This window comes from Peromyscus maniculatus, chromosome 18 (genome assembly GCF_049852395.1).
Source record: "Peromyscus maniculatus bairdii isolate BWxNUB_F1_BW_parent chromosome 18, HU_Pman_BW_mat_3.1, whole genome shotgun sequence".
NCBI lineage: Eukaryota > Metazoa > Chordata > Mammalia > Rodentia > Cricetidae > Peromyscus > Peromyscus maniculatus.
In genome coordinates this window covers 7847397-7865793 of record NC_134869.1, presented here as the reverse complement: position 1 = coordinate 7865793, position 18397 = coordinate 7847397, and the positions used below count along the sequence as shown (strand labels likewise).

The following is an 18397-nucleotide window of genomic DNA, read 5'->3' as shown; positions in this document are numbered from 1 at the left end:
CACACCAAACACCTGTTTTTGAGAGAGATCCTTTATTAAGCAGAGAAGATAAGTTAAATATTTCCACTGCAGTTTATACTTAAGTCAAACTATTGCTTGGGAAAATGAAAATAAATATTTTCCCATCCCTAGTGTGTCTTCATTATAGCAATGGACAGCTTTTCCCCTCAATGTTCATTGTACTTTGCTTAGTGAGATGTGTGCACTTCTTAACAGCATCTGTCATGGAAGACCAAGCGCATGCCTCAGAAGAAGAGCAGAGGCAGCCCAGTGCTAGAAAAACTAAGCAGTCATTTGTAAGTAAATACTTCATTTTACATTGCACATTTATGCTATTTCCACAGTAATGTTCCATAGGCCAAATAAGGTTAAATTTAGTATGTCTTCTAGAATTAATACATAAAATGTAAATGTTTTTTAAATATTCTTATTATTTATTCTTTGAAAACTGCATTCACCACTGACTTCCTCCACCTTGTGCTGGTGGAACTCATCCTTCTTCTTCTTCCTTCTTCTTCTTCTTCCTCTTCCTCTTCCTCTTCCTCTTCCTCTTCTTCTTCTTCTTCTTCTTCTTCTTCTTCTTCTTCTTCTTCTTCTTCTTCTTCTTCTTCTTCTTCTTCTTCTTCTGCTTCTTCTTCTGCTTCTTCTTCTGCTTCTCCTTCTTCTTCTCCTTCTTCTCCTTCTTCTCCTTCTTCTCCTTCTTCTCCTTCTTCTCCTTCTTCTCCTTCTTCTCCATCTCCTTCTCCTTCTCCTCCTCCTTCTCCTCCTCCTCCTCCTCCTCCTCCTCCTTCTTCTTCTTCTTCTTCTTCTTCTATTTATTCTTTGCTTAATATCTCTTAAAATTATTTTTTTGTTTTTGATTTGTTTTCTGAGACAGTGTTTCTCTGTGTATCTTTGTGCCTTTCCTGGAACTCACGCTGTAGACCAGGCTTGCCTTGAACTCACAGAGATCCTCCTGCCTCTGCCTCCCGAGTGCTGGGATTAAAGGTATATGCCACCACTGCCTGGCTCTTAAATTATTATCAATAGCCCAGTGAGTCTAAGTGGGGCTGACCATCTGTGAATGTGTGTGAAGACACCTTCTGGGACATGAGGCAATCTCTCCTAAGCCACAGCCCACAGATAAATTAGGATCCTCCTTTCACAACCAGCCATGGCCAATTTCTCCTCATCTAGTCCTGGGGCCTTGAGAGATGCTTCCTCACTCATGCTGGCGTCTTGATTTGCTTGAGCTTGTGCAAGTCTAGTGTAAGACACAGCTGTTCTGAGTTGATCTGTGCACCTGTTATTCCTTGTCCCCAAAAGAACATTTCAGTGTACTTCTCTCCAGATTCAAACTCTTACATTGTTTTCAGACCATTCTTCCTCATTGTTTCTTGAGCTTTCAGTAGTGGGAGGTCAATACAAATGACCCATCTGCAGATGAACCTTCACCCTGGCTTATCCTTATCATGTTAACTAGTTATGAGTCTCTATATTAACCATTACTCCCTGAAAAAAAAAGAATCATATGACCAACAATGAGGGCAGAACAAACCTATGGGTATAAACACAAATAATAATAGCACTAGTTGCACTAGCTTATGACTATTCCAGACATAAGCTTTTGACAAGGTTTACAGCATCAGACATTTAATCCATTGCTTGGAGCAGCTCTCCCATCCATTCCTAACAAGGTTGGTTATTTACATAACTACCACACAATCATTGTGGACAGCTTACCTGGCTGGTCACTGTTGTCATAGGAAAGGTCCAAGACTGGATAGACTCTTCATGTATTTCATGACCAGTGGCTGGAACTACAACTTTTATTGTGGTGAAAGGCAGAAATTCCTTGTCTGCTAGAGATTGGATTCTAAATGCCCTACATAACCAGACTGTGTGGTATCTTCAACAAGAGAGTCTTACCATTTAGTTATGACAAACAAGCAGAATGTGTAGAAATAGACTGTGTTATTTGGGGTGACATGGAGGCCTAATTGACCAATAACTCATAAGGAGGTATCTTGTCCTTTGTTTTGGAGTTTCAATATAAATCTCATGTCTTATGAGGGAAGTCAACACATTCCAGGTACCTCTGAACAAACTCTTTTTAGTATGTCTTTTAAACTATTTTACAAACGAGTCACTTCTACAAGCCTTCATACGGTTCAGTTACACCTTAGTCCCTGCTCTGACTTATTCTTCCGCCTTCATTGCCACTTAAACCTTAGCCCAGAGTACTTATTGATCCAGTGTTATTTCTTGTCACCTGTGTTCTACCTCCGTTCAAAATGTATTTTCCTTAATTTGCAACATCATAGTTCCTATAAGGCTTTTTTCATAGACCTTCATTTTTGTTCGGCACTCATCCTTTTGTCCTTTATCCTCCAGTCCTTCCATGATTGAAACTGTCAACATCCAGTATTCTCCTTCTCTGATTTAATTTTACATATATTTTACTATCTCCCTTTCAATGGGTCCATCTACAATAGACCATGTCTAATTTCTAGGCTTCCTTATGTAATCCTATTTGAACACACGAAAGTCTAATATCTACACACGAGGACAGCATATCATATTTGCTTTTCTAATCCTAGCTGGCCTCATTGAGTAAAACTCTTCTAGTTCTATTAATTTACTTGCAATTTTTACTATTTCATTTTTTTCTTTATTGAGTAATATTCCATTGTGTGTATATACCACATTTTCCTTATCCATTCATCTGCTGATGGCTATCAAGATTGATTCTATATCCTAGGGCACATGAGTGGGATTCTTTTGTTGATTTTTTATTCAGTTTGCCATCATTGATTTAGGTGTCAAATTTGTGAAATGCTAATTTGTTATAGTGTTTATCAGCTGTAAGACTTTTTGTGGAGCCTCAACCCCTTTTACAGCTGATAAAATCCTACCGTCTTTAAGTCGGGGCATTCTGAGTTCTCTTACACTTTGAATGCTTTAATATCCTTCTTACCTTATTGGGTCTATCTAGAACTTCAGTTCTTTATTGAAAAAGTATAGAGACAGTGAACAATGATTGCCTTTTTTCCCACCATAATGGTTAGATTAATATTTTTTCTCCATTTTAGAAGATGTAGATTGTAGGCTTGTTATTTATCACTTGTATAATTGTGGCATATTCTCTACAAATACCTAGACTCTCCTTGAATTTTATCACTAAGTTCTAAATGTTCAATTGTTCAAATGTTCAATGACCAAGTTGTTTTTATCTCAGAGAAGCAGAGATGGTTTGAAATACACAAGTCAACAGATTTAACAAAGCACAGAAACAGACTTAGACAAAAAGTCACCTAATCTTCTCAATACATGTAGATAAGGCACTTGCCAAAATCCAATATACCATCATGATAACAATCCAGAGAGTGTAAGACAAGAAGGAGCATACCTCAATGCAATAAAAATTATGTAATGAGAAACTCAGAGCCAACATCATCCCCAGTGGATGAAAACATGAGTCCCATGAGGTCATAAGAGACAAATTTGTCTATCATCTTGAATCCTTTTCAATGTTGTGCTCAATCTATTAGCTGGAGCAATAAAGCAAGAGAACAAAATTAAAGGAGACAAATAGGAGAATAGAAAACAATACTGTTTGTATTAGTTATGGTTTCTATTGCTGGGAAGAGAATCCATGACCATAGCTACTTTTATTAGGGAAACATTTCATTGGGATGGATTCCTGTTTCACAGGCTTTGTCCACTATCATCATAGCAGGACATGGCAGCATGCAGGCAGACATGGTCCTGGATAAGGAGCTGAGAGCTCTACATCTTGATCAGCAAGCAGTAAAAGAACCTATAGATGTAACCAACCGTCTTATTAAATAAGAAACACAGAAACAATGCAAAAGAGAAAGCCGAGAGGTCAGAGCTCAGAGCTGAAATCTCACCCTTCCGCCTGCGGTGTCCGAGCTTCCCGAATCAGGGCTCTATTTCCTGTCTGTTAGTCTATTTAAAGAGACAGAACAAGCCACAGCTATCTCACCTCACCAGTTCCTCAGCTGGTCCTGTTTCCTCAGACTGGAAGCTTCTGTGTCCTCATCCCAATAGCTCTCAGCTGAACTGTGTTGCTCCAAAGCCTGAAAGCATAACCAGCCAAATGCTTCTAGTTTCTGGTCCTCACGCCTTATATATCTTTTTGCTTTCTACCACCACTCCCTGGGATTAAAGGCTGGCTTTCTGGGATTAAAGGCGTGTGCCACCACCGCCACACTCTTGCTATGGCTCTAATAGCTCTGACCCCCCGGGCAACTTTACTTATTAACATACAAACAAAATCACATTTCAGTATAATTAGATTACCACCACAAGAACCTGTGTTTAGTCTGGGTGTAACTTGAGCACAGGAGACCTCTAATGGCCCCCAGACAGACAAACTTCCCCCAACAAGGTCACACCGCTGCCAACAAGGCCAAACCTTCTGATAGTGACACTTCCTATAAGCTTATGGGGCCCAATTGCATTCAAAGTACCACACTGTTTAAAGAAATTTTCCTGGTAATAGGGTAGGCACTTCTTTATTTTATAAATATCCTCCAAATTATTTTGGGAATATAAATAGCATTAACAGTTCTTATATAAAAGTAGTTGCTTTTATTTTTGTTAATTTTGTGCATCAGGTCATATCCTCTGAATGTGTTTCCTTTTTCCTTTGTACCTCTTACATAGTGAAGTGCCATGAAAAATGAAGGATAGATTTAAACTTTACTGTGAATAATAGATTTGCTATTAAAATGACTTTGTCTTAAATATATACTACATAGAATTTCAAGTACACTTGTCATGAAATTAGGAATTCAAGTATGTTCTTAGAAATCAATTAAGACCTTTCTAAAATATATTACCAATACTCCTTTTGATAGAGTGTGTCTGACCCTAATGGACCACAGGAATCTTCCACAGAAGCTCCTGACTCATCCAATATGGACAATGTTGCAGAAAAAAATGTAATAATGCATCAGGAGAAAAGTAAGTAGTACATTTTAAAATATACTTGTTCTATAGAATGATTGTGTATAGAACAGAACACTGTCTGTTATAGACAGACAACTACATATATAGGAAGCCAAAGGATTAGTAGAACGGTAATAATACACACATTATCAAATCTGAGCAACAGATAAGATTTTGTTTGTCAAAGACAGAGTCCTTGCTCCCACCTCTCAGGTGTCCATTTTCTTTTGCTTTATCTTCAGAAATATATGAGATCAATCTGAATATGTAAGTGAAGGGAACTCCCATACAGTGGGGGCTGCTTCCCAATCCTCTGTTTAGAGAAAAAAGACACACCAAACACCTGTTTTTGAGAGAGATCCTTTATTAAGCAGAGAAGATAAGTTAAATATTTCCACTGCAGTTTATACTTAAGTCAAACTATTGCTTGGGAAAATGAAAATAAATATTTTCCCATCCCTAGTGTGTCTTCATTATAGCAATGGACAGCTTTTCCCGTCAATGTTCATTGTACTTTGCTTAGTGAGATGTGTGCACTTCTTAACAGCATCTGTCATGGAAGACCAAGCGCATGCCTCAGAAGAAGAGCAGAGGCAGACCAGTGCTAGAAAAACTAAGCAGTCATTTGTAAGTAAATACTTCATTTTACATTGCATATTTATGCTATTTCCAAAGTAATGTTCCATAGGCCAAATAAGGTTAAATTTAGTATGTCTTCTAGAATTAATACATAAAATGTAAATGTTTTTTAAATATTCTTATTATTTATTCTTTGAAAACTGCATTCACCACTGACTTCCTCCACCTTGTGCTGGTGGAACTCATCCTTCTTCTTCTTCCTTCTTCTTCTTCTTCCTCTTCCTCTTCCTCTTCCTCTTCCTCTTCCTCTTCCTCTTCCTCTTCTTCTTCTTCTTCTTCTTCTTCTTCTTCTTCTTCTTCTTCTTCTTCTTCTTCTTCTTCTGCTTCTTCTTCTGCTTCTTCTTCTGCTTCTCCTTCTTCTTCTCCTTCTTCTCCTTCTTCTCCTTCTTCTCCTTCTTCTCCTTCTTCTCCATCTCCTTCTCCTTCTCCTCCTCCTCCTCCTCCTCCTCCTCCTTCTTCTTCTTCTTCTTCTTCTTCTATTTATTCTTTGCTTAATATCTCTTAAAATTATTTTTTTGTTTTTGATTTGTTTTCTGAGACAGTGTTTCTCTGTGTATCTTTGTGCCTTTCCTGGAACTCACGCTGTAGACCAGGCTTGCCTTGAACTCACAGAGATCCTCCTGCCTCTGCCTCCCAAGTGCTGGGATTAAAGGTATATGCCACCACTGCCTGGCTCTTAAATTATTATCAATAGCCCAGTGAGTCTAAGTGGGGCTGACCATCTGTGAATGTGTGTGAAGACACCTTCTGGGACATGAGGCAATCTCTCCTAAGCCACAGCCCACAGATAAATTAGGATCCTCCTTTCACAACCAGCCATGGCCAATTTCTCCTCATCTAGTCCTGGGGCCTTGAGAGATGCTTCCTCACTCATGCTGGCGTCTTGATTTGCTTGAGCTTGTGCAAGTCTAGTGTAAGACACAGCTGTTCTGAGTTGATCTGTGCACCTGTTATTCCTTGTCCCCAAAAGAACATTTCAGTGTACTTCTCTCCAGATTCAAACTCTTACATTGTTTTCAGACCATTCTTCCTCATTGTTTCTTGAGCTTTCAGTAGTGGGAGGTCAATACAAATGACCCATCTGCAGATGAACCTTCACCCTGGCTTATCCTTATCATGTTAACTAGTTATGAGTCTCTATATTAACCATTACTCCCTGAAAAAAAAAGAATCATATGACCAACAATGAGGGCAGAACAAACCTATGGGTATAAACACAAATAATAATAGCACTAGTTGCACTAGCTTATGACTATTCCAGACATAAGCTTTTGACAAGGTTTACAGCATCAGACATTTAATCCATTGCTTGGAGCAGCTCTCCCATCCATTCCTAACAAGGTTGGTTATTTACATAACTACCACACAATCATTGTGGACAGCTTACCTGGCTGGTCACTGTTGTCATAGGAAAGGTCCAAGACTGGATAGACTCTTCATGTATTTCATGACCAGTGGCTGGAACTACAACTTTTATTGTGATGAAAGGCAGAAATTCCTTGTCTGCTAGAGATTGGATTCTAAATGCCCTACATAACCAGACTGTGTGGTATCTTCAACAAGAGAGTCTTACCATTTAGTTATGACAAACAAGCAGAATGTGTAGAAATAGACTGTGTTATTTGGGGTGACATGGAGGCCTAATTGACCAATAACTCATAAGGAGGTATCTTGTCCTTTGTTTTGGAGTTTCAATATAAATCTCATGTCTTATGAGGGAAGTCAACACATTCCAGGTACCTCTGAACAAACTCTTTTTAGTATGTCTTTTAAACTATTTTACAAACGAGTCACTTCTACAAGCCTTCATACGGTTCAGTTACACCTTAGTCCCTGCTCTGACTTATTCTTCCGCCTTCATTGCCACTTAAACCTTAGCCCAGAGTACTTATTGATCCAGTGTTATTTCTTGTCACCTGTGTTCTACCTCCGTTCAAAATGTATTTTCCTTAATTTGCAACATCATAGTTCCTATAAGGCTTTTTTCATAGACCTTCATTTTTGTTCGGCACTCATCCTTTTGTCCTTTATCCTCCAGTCCTTCCATGATTGAAACTGTCAACATCCAGTATTCTCCTTCTCTGATTTAATTTTACATATATTTTACTATCTCCCTTTCAATGGGTCCATCTACAATAGACCATGTCTAATTTCTAGGCTTCCTTATGTAATCCTATTTGAACACACGAAAGTCTAATATCTACACACGAGGACAGCATATCATATTTGCTTTTCTAATCCTAGCTGGCCTCATTGAGTAAAACTCTTCTAGTTCTATTAATTTACTTGCAATTTTTACTATTTCATTTTTTTCTTTATTGAGTAATATTCCATTGTGTGTATATACCACATTTTCCTTATCCATTCATCTGCTGATGGCTATCAAGATTGATTCTATATCCTAGGGCACATGAGTGGGATTCTTTTGTTGATTTTTTATTCAGTTTGCCATCATTGATTTAGGTGTCAAATTTGTGAAATGCTAATTTGTTATAGTGTTTATCAGCTGTAAGACTTTTTGTGGAGCCTCAACCCCTTTTACAGCTGATAAAATCCTACCGTCTTTAAGTCGGGGCATTCTGAGTTCTCTTACACTTTGAATGCTTTAATATCCTTCTTACCTTATTGGGTCTATCTAGAACTTCAGTTCTTTATTGAAAAAGTATAGAGACAGTGAACAATGATTGCCTTTTTTCCCACCATAATGGTTAGATTAATATTTTTTCTCCATTTTAGAAGATGTAGATTGTAGGCTTGTTATTTATCACTTGTATAATTGTGGCATATTCTCTACAAATACCTAGACTCTCCTTGAATTTTATCACTAAGTTCTAAATGTTCAATTGTTCAAATGTTCAATGACCAAGTTGTTTTTATCTCAGAGAAGCAGAGATGGTTTGAAATACACAAGTCAACAGATTTAACAAAGCACAGAAACAGACTTAGACAAAAAGTCACCTAATCTTCTCAATACATGTAGATAAGGCACTTGCCAAAATCCAATATACCATCATGATAACAATCCAGAGAGTGTAAGACAAGAAGGAGCATACCTCAATGCAATAAAAATTATGTAATGAGAAACTCAGAGCCAACATCATCCCCAGTGGATGAAAACATGAGTCCCATGAGGTCATAAGAGACAAATTTGTCTATCATCTTGAATCCTTTTCAATGTTGTGCTCAATCTATTAGCTGGAGCAATAAAGCAAGAGAACAAAATTAAAGGAGACAAATAGGAGAATAGAAAACAATACTGTTTGTATTAGTTATGGTTTCTATTGCTGGGAAGAGAATCCATGACCATAGCTACTTTTATTAGGGAAACATTTCATTGGGATGGATTCCTGTTTCACAGGCTTTGTCCACTATCATCATAGCAGGACATGGCAGCATGCAGGCAGACATGGTCCTGGATAAGGAGCTGAGAGCTCTACATCTTGATCAGCAAGCAGTAAAAGAACCTATAGATGTAACCAACCGTCTTATTAAATAAGAAACACAGAAACAATGCAAAAGAGAAAGCCGAGAGGTCAGAGCTCAGAGCTGAAATCTCACCCTTCCGCCTGCGGTGTCCGAGCTTCCCGAATCAGGGCTCTATTTCCTGTCTGTTAGTCTATTTAAAGAGACAGAACAAGCCACAGCTATCTCACCTCACCAGTTCCTCAGCTGGTCCTGTTTCCTCAGACTGGAAGCTTCTGTGTCCTCATCCCAATAGCTCTCAGCTGAACTGTGTTGCTCCAAAGCCTGAAAGCATAACCAGCCAAATGCTTCTAGTTTCTGGTCCTCACGCCTTATATATCTTTTTGCTTTCTACCACCACTCCCTGGGATTAAAGGCTGGCTTTCTGGGATTAAAGGCGTGTGCCACCACCGCCACACTCTTGCTATGGCTCTAATAGCTCTGACCCCCCGGGCAACTTTACTTATTAACATACAAACAAAATCACATTTCAGTATAATTAGATTACCACCACAAGAACCTGTGTTTAGTCTGGGTGTAACTTGAGCACAGGAGACCTCTAATGGCCCCCAGACAGACAAACTTCCCCCAACAAGGTCACACCGCTGCCAACAAGGCCAAACCTTCTGATAGTGACACTTCCTATAAGCTTATGGGGCCCAATTGCATTCAAAGTACCACACTGTTTAAAGAAATTTTCCTGGTAATAGGGTAGGCACTTCTTTATTTTATAAATATCCTCCAAATTATTTTGGGAATATAAATAGCATTAACAGTTCTTATATAAAAGTAGTTGCTTTTATTTTTGTTAATTTTGTGCATCAGGTCATATCCTCTGAATGTGTTTCCTTTTTCCTTTGTACCTCTTACATAGTGAAGTGCCATGAAAAATGAAGGATAGATTTAAACTTTACTGTGAATAATAGATTTGCTATTAAAATGACTTTGTCCTTAATATATACTACATAGAATTTCAAGTACACTTGTCATGAAATTAGGAATTACAAGTATGTTCTTAGAAATCAATTAAGACCTTTCTAAAATATATTACCAATACTCCTTTTGATAGAGTGTGTCTGACCCTAATGGACCACAGGAATCTTCACAGAAGCTCCTGACTCATCCAATATGGACAATGTTGCAGAAAAAAATGTAATAATGCATCAGGAGAAAAGTAAGGTAGTACATTTTAAAATATACTTGTTCTATAGAATGATTGTGTATAGAACAGAACACTGTCTGTTATAGACAGACAACTACATATATAGGAAGCCAAAGGATTAGTAGAACGGTAATAATACACACATTATCAAATCTGAGCAAACAGATAAGATTTTGTTTGTCAAAGACAGAGTCCTTGCTCCCACCTCTCAGGTGTCCATTTTCTTTTGCTTTATCTTCAGAAATATATGAGATCAATCTGAATATGTAAGTGAAGGGAACTCCCATACATTGGGGGCTGCTTCCCAATCCTCTGTTTAGAGAAAAAAGACACACCAAACACCTGTTTTGAGAGAGATCCTTTATTAAGCAGAGAAGATAAGTTAAATATTTCCACTGCAGTTTATACTTAAGTCAAACTATTGCTTGGGAAAATGAAAATAAATATTTTCCCATCCCTAGTGTGTCTTCATTATAGCAATGGACAGCTTTTCCCGTCAATGTTCATCTGTACTTTGCTTAGTGAGATGTGTGCACTTCTTAACAGCATCTGTCATGGAAGACCAAGCGCATGCCTCAGAAGAAGAGCAGAGGCAGACCAGTGCTAGAAAAACTAAGCAGTCATTGTAAGTAAATACTTCATTTTACATTGCACATTTATGCTATTTCCACAGTAATGTTCCATAGGCCAAATAAGGTAAATTTAGTAATGTCTTCTAGAATTAAATACATAAAATGTAAATGATTTTTAAATATTCTTATTATTATTCTTTGAAAACTGCATTCACCACTGACTTCCTCCACCTTGTGCTTGTGGAACTCATCCTTCCTTCTTCTTCCTTCTTCTCTTCTTCTTCTTCTTCTTCTTCTTCTTCTTCTTCTTCTTCTTCTTCTTCTTCTTCTTCTTCTTCTTCTTCTTCTTGTGCTTCTGCTTCTGCTTCTGCTTCTTCTTCTTCTGCTTCTTCTTCTCCTTCTTCTCCTTCTCCTTCTTCTCCTTCTTCTCCTTCTTCTCCTTCTCCTTCTCCTCTCCTCCTTCTCCTTTTTCCTTCTCCTTCTCCTTCTCCTTCTCCTTCTCCTTCTCCTTCTCCTTCTCCTCCTTCTTCTTCTTCTATTTATTCTTTGCTTAATGTCTCTTAAAATTATTTTTTTTGTTTTTGTTTTGTTTTCTGAGACAGTGTTTCTCTGTGTATCTTTGTGCCTTTCCTGGAACTCACGCGTGTAGACCAGGCTTGCCTTGAACTCACAGAGATCCTCCTGCCTCTGCCTCCCAAGTGCTGGGATTAAAGGTATATGCCACCACTGCCTGGCTCTTAAATTATTATCAATAGCCCAGTGAGCCCAAGTGGGGCTGACCATCTGTGAATGTGTGTGAAGACACCTTCTGGGACATGAGGCAATCTGTCCTAAGCCACAGCCCACAGATAAATTAGGATCCTCCTTTCACAACCAGCCATGGCCAATTGCCTCCTCATCTAGTCCTGGGGCCTTGAGAGATGCTTCCTCACTCATGCTGGCATCTTGATTTGCTTGAGCTTGTGCAAGTCTAGTGTAAGACACAGCTGTTCTGAGTTGATCTGTGCACCCGTTATTCCTTGTCCCCAAAAGAACATTTCAGTGTACTTCTCTCCAGATTCAAACTCTTACATTGTTTTCAGACTATTCTTCCTCATTGTTTCTTGAGCTTTCAGTAGTGGGAGGTCAATGCAAATGACCCATCTGCAGATGAACCTTCACCCTTGGCTTATCCTTATCATGTTAACTAGTTATGAGTCCTCTATATTAACCATTACTCCCTGAAAAAAAAAGGAATCATATGACCAACAATGAGGGCAGAACAAACCTATGGGTATAAACACAAATAATAATAGCACTAGTTTGCACTAGCTTATGACTATTCCAGACATAAGCTTTTGACAAGGTTTACAGCATCAGACATTTAATCCATTGCTTGGAGCAGCTCTCCCATCCATTCCTAACAAGGTTGGTTATTTACATAACTTACCACACAATCATTGTGGACAGCTTACCTGGCTGTCACTGTTGTCATAGGAAAGGTCCAAGACTGGATAGACTCTTCATGTATTTCATGACCAGTGGCTGGAACTACAACTTTTATTGTGATGAAAGCAGAAATTCCTTGTCTGCTAGAGATTGGATTCTAAATGCCCTACATAACCAGACTGTGTGGTATCTTCAACAAGAGAGTCTTACCATTTAGTTATGACAAACAAGCAGAATGTGTAGAAATAGACTGTGTTATTTGGGGTGACATGGAGGCCCAAAATGACCAATAACTCATAAGGAGGTATCTTGTCCTTTGTTTTGGAGTTTCAATATAAATCTCATGTCTTATGAGGGAAGTCAACACATTCCAGGTACCTCTGAACAAACTCTTTTTAGTATGTCTTTTAAACTATTTTACAAACGAGTCATTTCTACAAGCCTTCATACGGCCTTAGTTTAGGTTCAGTTACACCTTAGTCCCTGCTCTGACTTATTCTTCCGCCTTCATTGCCACTTAAACCTTAGCCCAGAGTACTTATTGATCCAGTGTATTTCTTGTCACCTGTGTTCTACCTCTGTTCAAAATGTATTTTCCTTAATTTGCAACATCATAGTTTCCTATAAGGCTTTTTTCATAGACCTCATTTTTGTTCGGCACTCATCCTTTTGTCCTTTATCCTCCAGTCCTTCCATGATTGAAACTGTCACGACATCAAATATTCTCCTTCTCTTGATTTAATTTTACATATATTTTACTCTCTCCCCTTTCAATGGGTCCATCTACAATAGACCATGTCTATTTTCTAGGCTTCCTTATGTAATCCTATTTGAACACACGAAAGTCTAATATCTACACACGAGGACAGCATATCACATTTGCTTTTCTAATCCTAGCTGGCCTCATTGAGTAAAACTCTTCTAGTTCTATTAATTTACTTGCAATTTTTACTATTTCATTTTTTTCTTTATTGAGTAATATTCCATTGTGTGTATATACCACATTTTCCTTATCCATTCATCTGCTGATGGCTATCAAGATTGATTCTATATCCTAGGGCACATGAGTGGGATTCTTTTGTTGATTTTTTATTCAGTTTGCCATCATTGATTTAGGTGTCAAATTTGTGAAATGCTAATTTGTTATAGTGTTTATCAGCTGTAAGACTTTTTGTGGAGCCTCAACCCCTTTTACAGCTGATAAAAATCCTACCGTCTTTAAGTCGAGGCATTCTGAGTTCTCTTACACTTTGAATGCTTTAATATCCTTCTTACCTTATTGGGTCTATCTAGAACTTCAGTTCTTTATTGAAAAAGTATAGAGACAGTGAACAATTATTGCCTTTTTTCCCATCATAATGGTTAGATTAATATTTTCTCTCCATTTTAGAAGATGTAGATTGTAGGCTTGTTGTTTTTCACTTGTATAATTGTGATATGTTCTCTACCCATACCTAGCCTCTCCTTGACTTTTATCATTAAGTTCCAAATATTCAATTGTTTTAGTGGTGGTTTATGCATATATTGGGATAATCATGTGAATTTCTTCATTCTATTTATTTGATATGTTGTATTTATTCATTTACATACTTTTGTCTTACCCTGCATTCTTGGATGAAACCAAAAGGGCCATCATGGATAATCTTTTTGTTATGGTCTTAAATTCTCTTTGCCATTGCCATTTTTAATTTTATATATATGGTTATTTGTCTACATTATTCTTGTCCATGCCATATGTGCTTGGTATATTCATAGGCCAGAAAAAAGCATCCAATTCCCTGGAACTGGAGTTACTGATAGCTGTGAGATATGATATGGATGCTGGGAATTGAAAGCGGGTCCTTTGGAAGAATAGGCAGTGGTTGTCAATGCTGGGTCATCTCTCAAACCCCAGCTTGTCAATCTCACATTTAGAAGTTTTGTATCTGTTCTCATCATGAAAATCAGTCTGTGGTTTTAATTCTCTGCATGTGAGTCTTTCTTTAGTTTGGGTATCAAGTTATTACTGGCATCATAAAAAGGATTTAGGAGAAATCCTTCTGAGTAGCAATGATATTCATTTTCCTTTGGTAATCTGTAAAATTCTGCAAATAATCCATCTTGTCCTGGTCTGTTTTTAGTTGAAAAATATTTTGTTACTTCTTCAATCTCAATATATATATATATATATATATATATATATATATATATATATATATATATATATATATATTGAATCATCTCCTTCCTCTTGACTTAATTTCATTACATACAATGAATCTAGAAATACATCCATTTTTTTTAGATTTTAGAATTACATGCACTGGAGATTTTTAAATATGTTTGTGATTTCTGAATTTCATTGGAAGTTTAAAAACAAAACAAAAAAAAAAAGAACCTTGTATAGAAGCAGTAGTGTGGCCTGCTAAGATACACAATTTATCTCTTAATCTGTTCTCCTTAACTTGCAAGTGTTAATTACCATGAGTAATTGGTCTGCTTCAAATCCTCTGGTTTCTGTTTCACCACCAATAATGGTCTCTCCCTGGTGCTCCTCTTGGACATCCTGTTGTTGTCCTGTGTCTTGGAGGTCCTGCTGTTTTGAATCTGTAGGTTTGTCCCCTTCACATTCTCCAACAGTACATAGATTTGGTGGATTTGGTGGGAACCAACTCAAAACCCCGGTTCTGGGCCTGGGTTTTAGCTGGGTTGGCCAGCTTGCTAGCTTTTCATTATTATCACTACCCGCATGTGTTCTCCAACACTGCCTAGGCTAGCTCACCCAATACAGACCAGAGCAAAGAAGGCCAATTCTCCTCCTTCTCTTAGGTTCTCAGATCCAGTTCACCCTCACTCATATTGCCAGAGTGAGCTCTATGGAAACATTGTCATTTCTATTTTATTAGTTTCAGCCCAGATTTTTATTATCTCAGAATTGCTTGGACATTGTTAAAATCATTCTCTTGAATTATTTCTCCTGAATTTCATCCACATCGTTCTCTTTTATAACTCTCTATTAAGTGATCAATAATTTTTCAGAAGATGTTTTCGGTTGTTAGTTGGATTTTTCGTATTCCTTTCCTTTTTTCAAGACACCTTATGTTTCAATGGAGGCATTTAAAACCACCAGGAGAGACTAAATTTTGGTAGGGTTGATATGCAGTTTTTCCTCTGTGCCACTGATATTGAGGGCCACAGCCCTAGTCCTATCCTTCATCTGTGAGTCAGCCTCTGTCTAAGCCTAGAGCGGGGTTCCTGTGTCAGTACAGGTGGTGCCTGGCAGGTGAAACCTAGCCACCTGTGGGAATGGTCCCAAGCAAAATACATAGGTTGAATCAAAGCAGTGAGAGCCTCTCAACTGGTCATGGAGTTTGCCTAGTTCATCAGTAGGCCTAACCTCCAGAAGGCAGGGCTCCTCACTTGTGTAGGAAGTCATACTGCCTGGGATCCTGGAGAAAAATCCCTGGGCTTTATGTTGTTGTAGGATATCATGCAAGTCAGGCCCCAAGACAAAGTTCATGGGTATCATATGTGGCCCTAAAGGGAAGTCAGAATCTTTCATCTGGTTCTGGAGTTTCTGGAATATCAGAGGTAGCCTAAGCCTAGAACTCAGAGTCCCTCCCTTTTTGAAGGAGTCCTAGTACTTAATTCTCATACTATTGTAACTTATTCTAAAATTGTGAATATATGTAAAATATGCAATCAGCCATAGTTGCCTTTTTTAGTTGAATGGATGGTTCAAATCTTTCGTGACATTGTTTTAATTTTCAGTTTAAAAATTCCTTATTTTACATAATCTCTTTCAGATTGATACTATAAGAGCATGTTTTTGTGCATGTTTCACCAAAAAATGAAGCTCTTCTCGCCACCACAAGAAATAGAAGAGAAAACATAAAAAAGTGATGGTAAGAGTTATATTTTGTTTTAAAATGTATTAGTATTAGAAAGACTGTTTATCTAAAATACATACTCAGTTTTCCAGCTCAGGAATATAAGTATTTCAGTGCAGCACAGGGGATAAAAAGTGTTAACTGTCAATGGAATGATTGTCTCATGAGTCAACAACTGGCTAAATCAAGATTGTCATCAGTCACACACACACACACACACACACACACACACACACACACACACACATAGTTATTTAGATAGATTAGATAGATAGATAGATAGATAGATAGATAGATAGATAGATAGATAGATAGATAGATAGATATGGATGAATAGATGATAGATAGATAGATAGATAGATAGATAGATAGATAGATAGATAGATAGATAGATAGATAGATAGATAAGCGATTGATAGATATCTAGAATGTATGTGTATGTATGTTTTGGTCACATTTCAAAGGTTCAAGAATACTAGGAAACAAAGCTGAAGAGAGAAAGCTGGGAGCTAAAGAATATGAACAGTTTCAAATACTGGGCATAAAGGAGGAAAATGGAGCAGTGTGTCTGGTGGTGGGAGAGAGAATAAATTCTTTAGAAAAGGAATAGCATAGTGTTGAATATGTAATAAGAACATAAATCAATTTCTAACACAAAGGTTTCATTCATAAGAAGAAAAGGTATTCCTAACCATCTTCCTTTTTTTCCTCACTGTTATTACATACTGAGTTAGGATCCAATTTAGAGTTTAAGGCTAGGTTGAATTTTATGATTAGGCTTCCTGTTATATAGTTAGAGTAGATTTAAGGTTAGGTGTTAGCATTAAGGTTTACAAATGTCATGGTGCATATAGGTCTGTCATGAAAGTGAAGTATTAAAGGGAATATTCATGATGGATGAAAGGTGAATTTTACAAAAACGTCTCCATTGGCACACATGTTCTAGAAATGCATTTTATGAGTGCTCTAACTAGCTCTTTTCACCATATAGTTTATAAAACAGAAGAGAGCACTGTGCATTTAAATTGAATTATTCTCATCCTAGAACTTGGACAAGTCTACGACAATTGCCTGACAACTTCTCTGACCATCTACAATAAAACAACTCAGGAAAACAATCTGACCCTTCTCCAATAATTGCTTCAAGAAAAAGCACATTTTTATTTTATGTTTTAGAATATTATAGTATTATATTACATAATCTTCAGTGTTATTTTCACCTGTATATTTTGTTTCATTATATTGTAGTATATTACACTATTATATTATCTTCAGTTTTTATTTCCATATGTTTATCTTGTTTTATTAGATTATGTTATATTATGTTAATATATTATACTATCTTCAGTGTTTATTTTATATTTACCTTCCTTCCCTTGATGTAAATAGTTCTTGTATATGTGTATATATGTATATATGTATATATGTTTATGTGCTTTGTAATATATTTTTAGAAGATATCATTTTTGAATGTACAAAGTTATTGAATAATTAATAATAATTAAATAAAAATAATTTAATTATCCATTCAAAGTTGTTTTAGTCCATTTGATTGCTACATTTCCCTTTAGCTCTTCTAGTTACTAATGCAGCTATACAGTATTTGATGATGGTCATTAATGGTTCATCCATAACTTCTTTATGTAAATGAGCACTGCTTTAGTTTTCTTAGTTTATCCATTGTTTATTCATTTACCCATGAATGGATTTCTTCTTGGTGGCTTTCAATTACAATAAGTAATGAGGAGGTGTGTTTTCTCAGAGGTACATGAGTATCTGAGGCCTGACATAAAATTCTTTGGGGAATAAATATAGATGTGAAGTAAATATAAATGTGTATGAAAAAATCATATGGTAATTCCCCATTTAGTTTTGTGGGGAGGCACTATACTGTATGCCCCGCCAGTTCCTGCCTGCATCACTCTCTGTCCCTATCAGCAATGCACAAAGGTTACAATTTCTCACACCCTTTCTGGCACTTCTTCCTCTTATGTATAGTAGCTATCCTGACTGCTTTTGCAATATCTTTCTTACTGCTATTCCAGTGATTCAGGGTAAAATAAAACCTACTGAAGCCTTTTCTGTTGACTGAATGAGTGCCCCATGCAAGGCAATCAGCAAATATTGGTCCCTCTCTTGTTACCTTGTTTTTTCCTTTTTTTTTCATTAAATGTTTTGTTTATTTTACATACCAAACACAGTTCCCACACACCCCTTCCTCTCTCATCCTATTCCCTCCCCAACCTCATTTCTATTCCCCAACCCACTCCTCAGAAAGGGTAAGGCCTCCCATGGGAGTCAACAAAGCA

General features: G+C 37.3%; 1 protein-coding gene across 3 annotated transcripts in view; it reads left to right on the top strand.

The window, feature by feature from the left end:
* The window catches only part of LOC143269232 (uncharacterized), a 68994-nt gene extending 51373 nt beyond the window's left edge, over positions 1-17621 (top strand). For 2 of the 3 annotated variants that reach the window (XR_013045660.1, XR_013045659.1), the window contains exons 22-24: positions 217-296; positions 16005-16103; positions 17134-17621. Coding sequence is in view for 1 of the 3 variants with exons in the window: in XM_076554292.1 (XP_076410407.1) it covers positions 217-296; positions 4866-4971; positions 5504-5583; positions 10127-10213 (353 nt within the window). In the remaining 2 variants the exon portion in view is untranslated. Of the gene's footprint in view, positions 1-216; positions 297-4865; positions 4972-5503; positions 5584-10126; positions 10232-10765; positions 10845-16004; positions 16104-17133 lie in introns of those variants that run through there. The other variant, XM_076554292.1, reaches the window with a different exon arrangement.
* The last annotated feature ends 776 nt before the right edge of the window (positions 17622-18397 follow it).